This window comes from Urtica dioica, chromosome 8 (genome assembly GCF_054948205.1).
Source record: "Urtica dioica subsp. dioica isolate 48M chromosome 8, U.dioica_male_clone48M_v1_H2, whole genome shotgun sequence".
Taxonomy (NCBI): domain Eukaryota; kingdom Viridiplantae; phylum Streptophyta; class Magnoliopsida; order Rosales; family Urticaceae; genus Urtica; species Urtica dioica.
In genome coordinates, this window is record NC_142763.1 from 30,813,480 (window position 1) to 30,822,676 (window position 9,197).

Here is a 9,197-nt window from a genome sequence, read left to right on the forward strand (position 1 = left end):
ATATGTTTGAAGAAGTTTTGGATTTAGGATTTGCAGGAAACCTCCTCAGCACAAGAAGAAGAAGAAGAAGAACCTCGGATTCGCAGGAAACAAACCGTCATTTGGATTTGAAGGAAAAATTGGGTTTATGATTATTGCAAAATGGGTTTAAAATGGGTTTAGGATTCAAACCTTGGATTTGCAGGAAAAAAAATCATCCTTTGGATTTCGGCGAGCAAGATTCCGGCGACCCGGACTCCGGCAACCCTCGTGAAGAAACCTCCGGCGACCCACAAGCGGAGAAGGAGTGAGTGTTTTTTTTTCACACAGTCTGAGTGAGGAACTGAAGGCTGGGTTCTGAAGAAAAAAAAATGCAAAATAGAGTTGGCTTATTCATTAATGTTCTTTAGGGTAGTTGAAGAAAAAATAAATTCTCTCACCTACTTGTAGTATTACTTTTGTCAATTTTTGAGTTTTGGGCTACATTTGGTAAGTGACATTGAGATTGTATTATTAGTGTCAATTCCCCTTTGAATATTTACGTAAATTTTGACACATGTTAATAAAATGGCATGATTAATTATTTATAATTAACGAAAAGTTGAGTATATAGCAATTTTATTATTTTATAAGACTACTTACTTAGAAAACCCTTTTTCTTATTTATTATTATTATTCTAAATATGGGTTTTGACACAAATATAACTAAATTTATAACACTTTACCAAAATTAACAAAAAAAAAAAAAATTAGAAAAAAAAATTTGGTTCTTACAAAATGGGCCGCAGAAAGTAGGATGGGCCAACAGAGAGCCCGAAAAAGAAGCGTTCCATGACGATAGCATCCTCGTTTGGCGGCCCATTTTTGCACGACTTTTGTGACGCACTCACTCACACCCTCTCTCTCTCCATTCTCGAGCCGGTCTCGGCGGTGTGACAAGGGAACTATCGGGAGACTCTCTCTCTCTCTCTCAGACGAGATCTATGTTCTAAGCCTCGCTCTCTATCTCTTCTTTTTTCTTTTTGGTTCACACAGACGGAAAGAACTAGGAACACTCACACGCGATTCACAACCTACATCGGGTAACTTTTGTTTTTTCAGTTATCTTAACCAAGTATCGTATGTCCATTTATGATTGCCGAGAAAGAGTTGGTAAGAAATGAACTTGCATCGATTTACGCAAGAGCTCGTGAGTTAAGCGGAGCTTCCATGCTCATTTTTTTCTGTGTTCGAGACGATGTGGAAGGAAAAGATAATGTTTCGACTTTTGTTGGGTTTTCAATTGTACACGACGACGAGTTTGCTAAATTATATTAGATGTACTTTTTAAACTTAGGTCTTTATAAGAGCTCGTGTTGTGCTTCACAATGCTAGTGCATATTTTTGATGGTACGGTGTTCAAAGCTTAATATATCCTATTATAGAAAATGGTTATTTATTTATTTATTTATTTATGTGTTTATTATGACATCAATTGCTTTGAGTTTATCCTGGTGTTACTGAGTCAAATTCATCAATGGAGACTTGCCTGACAAACAACAAACGTATCTTCTGATAATAACAAAAAATACTACTCAACTTATTTTTTTTGTTTTTTATTTTTCTTATATGTATAGAGTTGTATTTTCTGACCAAGTTCTTTTGAAGGTCACCATTTTAAGAAGCTCTTTTTTTTTTATTAAACAAAATAGTTGGTTGTTACTTGTTCCTATTTTAGATTTTTGATGCCATCGAAAGCTCGTAGATGAGATGAGAGGGGTTTATTTTATTTTTGATAACCTAACAATGGTTTAGAACTGCAACTCAAAATTCACCAAGTCCGTCACTTAAGATAAAGGCTTTAGTGTTTTCCAAAAACCTCTTTAGCTTAAATGCTTACACTAACAAGTTCAACTTATAATTCAAAATGCCTGGTAAACCGTTGTACTTAGAAATGCCATTCTTTTTGTCGAGTCAACTCTCCTTCTTTTTACATGATATATGTGTATACATAAGTGTATTAACAACTTTTCATGTACTGTTCCTTATGCTGTATAATATATTCACATCTTGCAGGTTTTGGTACCCCGAAATTGGTCCGCGAATCTTTGCTAGGTCAATTTTTAGATTAAATAAATGAAAGAGTAAAATAGTTCTTTAGGCACCAAGGGTTTATCGTTGTCCAATGTGTTGAGAGCCCGAATTGTTTGATGCCAATCCACCCGCTGTACTAGGATTAATTTCAATCTGTTCTTCGGGTATCAAACGGCTTTGACTGAAAACACTTAACTGTTATTATTTGGTAACCATCTTCGATATGCCACAACAGTTGAATGGAACTGCGCCGTCGGATCAGATACATCACATTGAGCCTGTTAATAAAACAAATGGACAGTGTGAAACCAACGTAGAAGCATCTTTCCCTGAATTATTGGGACAAGATTCGTGTCTGAAACCGACTATGCCTAAGAAAGCTGACGAGAGTCTAAATGATGAGACGGCCAAACCCGAGAATCATGCTGGTTCTGGAATTGCCCAAAACGTTCCGGTTGAAAATTGCAACGGCTATATTAATGATGACCTACTGGAACAACAAGCTTCTGAAGAAGCGGGAACAAATTCCGATCCGAAGGAGTGCGATACACCATTGGATAGCTCACCGAAGAAATCCAGACTAGTGGGAAATAACAAACGAACTCCGAAACCAGTGAAGAAAAAGTACACGTTGAGATCTTCAGCAAGTAGCGAACGAGTTCTGCGCTCGAAAGTCCAAGAGAAACCTATTGAGCTAGCGGCGAGTAGTAGTGCGGTCAGTGTCAGTGATGGGTCAGCAAAGAAAAAGAGAGGGAGGAGAAAAAAGGGGGAGAAGGATCGGGTTGTGCATGATGAGTATACGAGAATCAAGAAACGTCTAAAATATTTCCTACATCGAATACACTATGAGCAGAACCTGATTGATGCTTATTCTAGCGAAGGATGGAAAGGACACAGGTGCGCAATCAGTCAATCACTAGCTCAAAGTTTCTCTACCATCTGCGAATATTGTTTATCGTTTTTTGGATGCTCTATATTCTTGTATTGTCTGAGAACAAAAATAAAATTGTCGAGTATATATACGATTCATTCACATTAGTTTAGAGGCCATTTACTGAAGATGGGTTTGTATAATGGGCTTTGGTTCAGCTAGGGAAGATAGTTTTTTAAGGCCGATATTGGCAGAGGTTGCTTTTTTTTGTTACCGAGAATGGACTCAACTCTTAAAAATAATGGTGAAATAAGAAGATTCGATCATATCCATCTACTCCCCTTTTCATTTATACTAGAGTATCTTAGTTTCTCAAAGTGAGCAGAAATTCTCTTTAACTTTGTATTTGACATGGCTTGTAACTTTTCAGCTTAGAAAAACTAAAACCAGAGAAAGAGCTTCAAAGGGCTACATCTGAAATACTTCGGCGTAAACTGAAAATAAGAGATCTATTTCAACAGCTTGATTCGCTATGCATGGAAGGGCAATTTCCTGATTCTTTATTTGATTCTGATGGGCAGCTCGACAGTGAAGATGTAGGAGAACTATCCTCTGATAAGCAGCTTTCATTAAACAAGAAGAAGAAAAAATATTATGATCCGTTGCCAAGCTTCTGTGTTTTATATGTTCCCTTCTGTATTATGTTTCCACTGCTGACTAATAATACTTTTTTTTGCAATGCATTTGGGCAGATATTCTGTGCAAAATGTGGCTCCAAAGACTTGCCCGTGGATAATGATATAATACTCTGTGATGGTGCTTGTGACCGTGGGTTCCACCAATTCTGCCTCGAACCACCGCTTTTCAGCAAAGACAGTAATACTACTCAGTTCGTTTTTGGTCGGTTATCTAAAATCCGAGAATTTCTAGTTTCTTATTTCCTCTTTTCTGTACCACAGTTCCGCCTGACGACGAGGGTTGGTTGTGCCCTGGATGTGACTGCAAAGTCGATTCCGTTGATTTGCTCAACGACTCGCTCGGGACGGACCTCACAGTTAGTGACAGCTGGGAGGTCAATAATAAAAGCTTCTGTGTTTTATTCCTAGTAATAAAAGCGTGTACCTTTTCACGGATTGCCCGCTAAAGTGAATTTTTTTTTTTTTTTTTTTTTTTTTTTTTTTTTTTTTTTTCAGAAGGTTTTCCCAGAAGAGGCTGCCGCGGCAGCAAGAGATGGAAAAGAGCCGGACCAAAAACTGGATGGCGCTTCCGATGACTCCGATGACGATGATGATGATTACAATCCCAATGGTCCGGAAACAGTTGAGAAGGCAGAGGGAGATGAGTCGAGTTCCGATGAATCCGATTATTCATCTGACAACTCTGATGAACTCGAGGCTCGAACCAAAGACGAGAATAAGAATTCGGTGCTCTCCTCTGATGATTCGGAGGATGACGATTTCGACCCCGAGGCTCCCGATGTTGAAGAAATGGAGAAGCCAAGGGAACCGGTTCATAAGCAAGAGCAGAACATGGGAGACTCTTCCGACGATTCAGAGGACGATAACTATGATCCCGATGCTCTAGATGTTGACGATAATCTTAAGCAACAGAGTTCAAGCTCTGATTTTACTTCGGACTCTGAGGATCTTGAATCGGACAAGCCATTTTTGGATGACAAAAATTCTAAACGTGGTGGAAATAAGTCCTCTTTGAAGGATGAAGTAGTGGGTATATTAGATTCAGAGCCTGGCCAATGTGGGTCCTCGCCTATTTCAGCTAAAAGGCGAGTAGAGAAGTTGGACTACAAAAAGCTTCATGATGTGAGTTTCACCGCATACTAATTCTATTTTGCGTGCCCGATACCCTGATTCTCATGCATAATACTTATTTTCGGCTTAGATAAGTGCTGTTTTATGACTTTATCTCATCGCGTTCACTTTAGCTTCTAGCAAGTCAGCAATTTAGGGTTTCTTCTCAATGTTTGTAGTTTTGTCCATTTAACACATTCAAACAAGTTCATAAGAACCGTGGATCCAAGCTTTTCACTAGTGATTTATTACTCCAAAAAGGAATGTGCACTAACACTGACTGGGCTATATAAGCCAAAAAAAATATGGTATATGTGCTTAAAATTAAGTTCGTTTTTTCCGAAAGTGGGATTAAAAAATGTTTATTTTATATTTTTATTTTTTGGATCATGGGTGTAGGACCATTTTTCCAATCACTCTAATATGTTGTTTTTAATTTCTATTTGTGAAGGAAACCTATGGAAATCTTCCTTCGGAATCGAGTGACGATGAAGATTATGGAGCGACTGCAACAAGAAAAAGGAGGAAAACGCTTGAACAAGCTTCTTTGGAATTACCAAATGGAAATGCTTCATCCATTAAGAATAAAGAAGCTAGTCAACATACACCCCCAAAAAGAACACGTCGTACCTCCACGGGAAAAGACTCCACTAACTCTCCAGGGAAGTCACTTGAATGCTCCCCTAGCTCAGGCTCCAATAAAGTAAAAGCTCAATCAGCCTCGCAGAGGAGACTCGGCAAAGCTGTAACTCAGGTAAACAGGAGCGAGGATAGAAATAAATTGTTACGTATCTAGCTATCTAGGGTTATAAATTAGAGAAATTAGGGGTTTTCAATTATAGAATTAAGATCCTAAATTATGTGTTTTATTTTTTTCGAATTTAGATTAGTTAATTAAAGTTACTTATGTTGGGCTCAGCTTGTTAGGTTAAATTTTTTTTTTCAAGTGACAAGTTAATGAGAAAAGTAGCCAATAATTAATAACCAAAAGTTTAGGTATCTCATAGGATGGGAGATTGAACTATTGGCAAAGATCTCGTTTCGGGATCGAATCCCAGATCGTAATAATTTTGGTACCAATGTCGCTCGGCATGGGGGCAATCCGGGAAAAAAAGAATATGGCAAGATTGGAAGCATTTATGGCGACGACGACATCGTTGTTAAAACAACAAGGGCTGTGTTTGGCTTAGCTTATTAAGCCTGCTTTTAGCTTTTTCTAAAAGTCCAACCGTTTTGAAGTGTTTGGTAAAAATAGCTTTTAGTAAAAGTTGAAAAATTCTTTTGCGAAATATAGAAAATGAAAAAGCTAGATTTCGTAGCTTTTGAAAAAAAAAACAGTTTTTTTCAAAAGCAGAATTTAAAAGCTTTTTTTATTTTTTATTATTATTTTTTTTTTAAAAAGCAAAGCTATGCCAAACTCAGCCAAGATCTAATCGTCGTTTTTCAAGGGAAGCTAACGACCGTTGAGGCACGCATGGAGGCGTTTTTGTTGGGATAAAATAACAATGCGGCCATCTAGGAGGCGGTGCACAGCTAAGATGCGCCGACTACGATAACAGTGTTGCAAAAAAATTCAGATCCAGCTATGAGAACTGAAAGCTGGAGCGAAGAACAAACACTCCAAAATTTGGAAGAACAAGTCCCCGAAGGCACTAGTGGTTGCTGACGGTGTTGGAAGAGGTCTTGGGTTTCGCTCGACACGCGAACCCAGAACACGAGGTTAAGGGGTATGCCTTGGGCTTCAGGCCAAGCGGGGTCGCCGAATGGGATCGAGGGCTAGCAAGGTGATACGGCCCGGAATTCGATCTCAAAACGAGAGTTTTGGCAATCTTTCACAGAGCTAGTCTCCCCTTTTTTGAGAGTTTTTGGTGACTGATTCTTGGCTGTGTTTTTCATTAAATCAATGTCTCTTAAATAAACTTAGGTTCACAACTTAATGGGTCGGACCCAAAATCTTAAACCCAGTTACAGAAATAAACCCTAATTAATTAATCTAAATTCAGAATAGTAAAAAGGCATAATTTAAAAACTTAATTGCAGAATATAAAACACTAATTTCAGAATTAAAACTTCCTAATTTCCCTAATTAATAATTTTAGATACTAAATACGTATCACAAGGGCTGCTGGCGGTGGTGGTTGCTCCGACAGTGAAAATCTCGGTGAAACCCCAAACCTTGGTTTTGGGTTTGGGGTCCGTTATGGAGGGGAATGGTTAGATAGTGGCGGTCAACAGTCGGAATGAGTTGCCGAAGGAGGGCGAGCGGAGGCTATAGGTGGCTTCGCTTGGGCAGCAAAAATCTCGACGAAGGGATTCGCGGTGTCGGGTGACGATTGTTGATGGTTGATGCTTCGACGGTGGGGGTTTGGGCTCCCTTGGATCATGGTGGCTCGAGATAATAAATCGAGCAACAACATCGGTAATTGTATGGAAAGGTGAAGGAGCAACATCAGATGTGAGGTGGTGCGAGGGCAATTCACCGCCTTCATGGGTCTAGGTGTCTGGTTCAAAACATGCAACGTTTACAATATGAACAACTATGTCAGGGAGGACTATTGTGATAGGAGAGATGGCAATTGCTCCTTGAAATTTCTAAATTTGAGCTCGAGGATAAACTCGAAAATGATGAGGAGAGTATCTTATGTATACAGTTATCTAGGGTATTAATTATAGAAACTAGGGGTTCTCGGCTATGGAATTAGGGTTTTAAATTATGTGTTTTATTATTTCGAATTTAGATTACTTAATTCTAGGGTTATGATTTTGGACCTGAACATTAGTTTATAATCCTTGGTCTCTTTAAAAGTCTTAAGTTGATCTGAAAAGTAGCCAATAATCAAAAGTTAAGTCTCTCTCAAAAGATGAGAGACTAAGCTTGGTGGAAGATTGGAAAAGTTCCCATTTCACGACCGAGTCTCGGATCGTAACAAATATTTTGTGGTATTTTCACTTTTAGTTTCTGGATTTTATTTCAAGTTTCTTTGTCATTTGTGTAGCTTACTCGCAGCTGATTGTTCAGTACTTCTTTTTGCAGAGGCTATACGAATCCTTCAAGGAAAACCAATATCCCGACAGAGCAACAAAAGAGAGTTTGGCTCGAGAGCTAGGAATAAAGGAGCAACAGGTCTTGGCATTCTTAAAAACACAAAAAAAAAAAAAAACCAACTTTCACTTGTTTGTACGGTGTTTTTATCAGAATATTGGTATTTATTTTCAGGTTGATAAATGGTTTGGAAACTTGCGTTGGAGTTGGCGACACCACTCTGGTAAAGAAGCGGGCATAGTAAAAAATGCTAAAAAGACGACTGTCCCGTCGCCTCAATCAAACAAGAAGCCGGTCGAGACGGAACAGAGATCAAACATCAATAACCCCTCCACTTGCAGTGGAACTCAGAATGTCGAGTCACCAGAAAAACAAGAGCTTGCTGAGGCGAGCGGCGGTCAAAAGTCAACACCACCGAAGAAGACGTCAGGAAGGAAAAGGGGTCGGGCGAGTACTGTAAAGCCAGTAAGCCCCCCGGCAACTGTAACCCCTCCAGGGATAGGGGTCAGGACAAGAGGGCAGCGCCGAAATTCTGTTTCTTGAAATGTATTCGAATATTTTGTTTTTTTAATGTTTGTAGGAGAATGATTTTGGTGATTTGAAGTTAAGGTTAGAGTTTAGGGGTATAAAATTATGCGGCCAATGCTCAAGAAAAGAAGAGTTTCATTAAACAGTCATCATTGCCATTTTTCTATTGTTATTGTATGATCAAAACAAGGTTAGTAAATTTGGCTTTCGTTTGGGGTAGCTGCATTCTGTATTCTTAGGCGCTTTTGGTTCTCATTTAACCTTACGAGTTTGCTATCTAATTATGCAATCTTTCTAAATTAATTAGTTGATGACTAAATGTAAGGGTTGAGATGTTGCAACTTTTAGAAGAAAAGCAGCAATCGCCCCCAATTTTTATACTAAATAGGCATTTTTTTTTACCCTTCTATGCTTTACACACATAAATATACTTTAGATATAATTTTAATCATATTAATATACTTCAGTAAATGTGGATAATTGTTCGATGGATAAATACTTTCTTTTTATATATATATTTTCTTCTAACAGATTTCGTGGGAACCACAGTTTTTTGGAGCTTTTAAAATCATAATATAGAAGTTTGAAAGAGTCTAAATAAGTCATAAATTCTGATTAAATGAAAAGTTTGTTGAAAACTTATACCGGATGATTATTAAAAATTATAAAAAAAACATTGAAGAGAACTGTGAATTATGAATATGAATTATTGTGGAATTATACATATCATTTGAGCGGAACGATTTGAAGAGGGGCATGGAAAAAATGTGAAAAGTCTCTTTGAGAAGTCAGAGATGAGATGAGATTGCTACAAGAGGCGCAAACGAAGAAAAAAAAAAAATATAGAAGTGACAATGTGAGCTGAGATGCATAAAACTTATTATTTAGGGTTGGC

General features: G+C 38.1%; 1 protein-coding gene across 1 annotated transcript; it reads left to right on the plus strand.

The window, feature by feature from the left end:
• Window positions 1-2,041: 2,041 nt before the first annotated feature.
• On the plus strand, window positions 2,042-8,633 carry HAT3.1 (Homeodomain-like protein with RING/FYVE/PHD-type zinc finger domain-containing protein). The gene is made up of 8 exons (XM_089623159.1): window positions 2,042-2,949; window positions 3,354-3,519; window positions 3,676-3,799; window positions 3,883-3,995; window positions 4,117-4,743; window positions 5,183-5,485; window positions 7,766-7,855; window positions 7,949-8,633. The coding sequence occupies exons 1-8, from the start codon at window positions 2,276-2,278 to the stop codon at window positions 8,315-8,317; spliced, it is 2,466 nt and encodes an 821-aa protein (XP_089479285.1). The 5' UTR covers window positions 2,042-2,275; the 3' UTR covers window positions 8,318-8,633.
• The last annotated feature ends 564 nt before the right edge of the window (window positions 8,634-9,197 follow it).

Coding starts and splice junctions, on each gene's coding strand:
- HAT3.1 (XM_089623159.1), top strand. CDS start 2,276: ATGCCACAACAGTTGAATGGAACTGCGCCGTCGGATCAGATACATCAC. Junction 3,800..3,882: donor ACCGCTTTTCAGCAAAGACA/GTAATACTACTC, acceptor TCTGTACCACAG/TTCCGCCTGACGACGAGGGT. Junction 4,744..5,182: donor ACTACAAAAAGCTTCATGAT/GTGAGTTTCACC, acceptor CTATTTGTGAAG/GAAACCTATGGAAATCTTCC.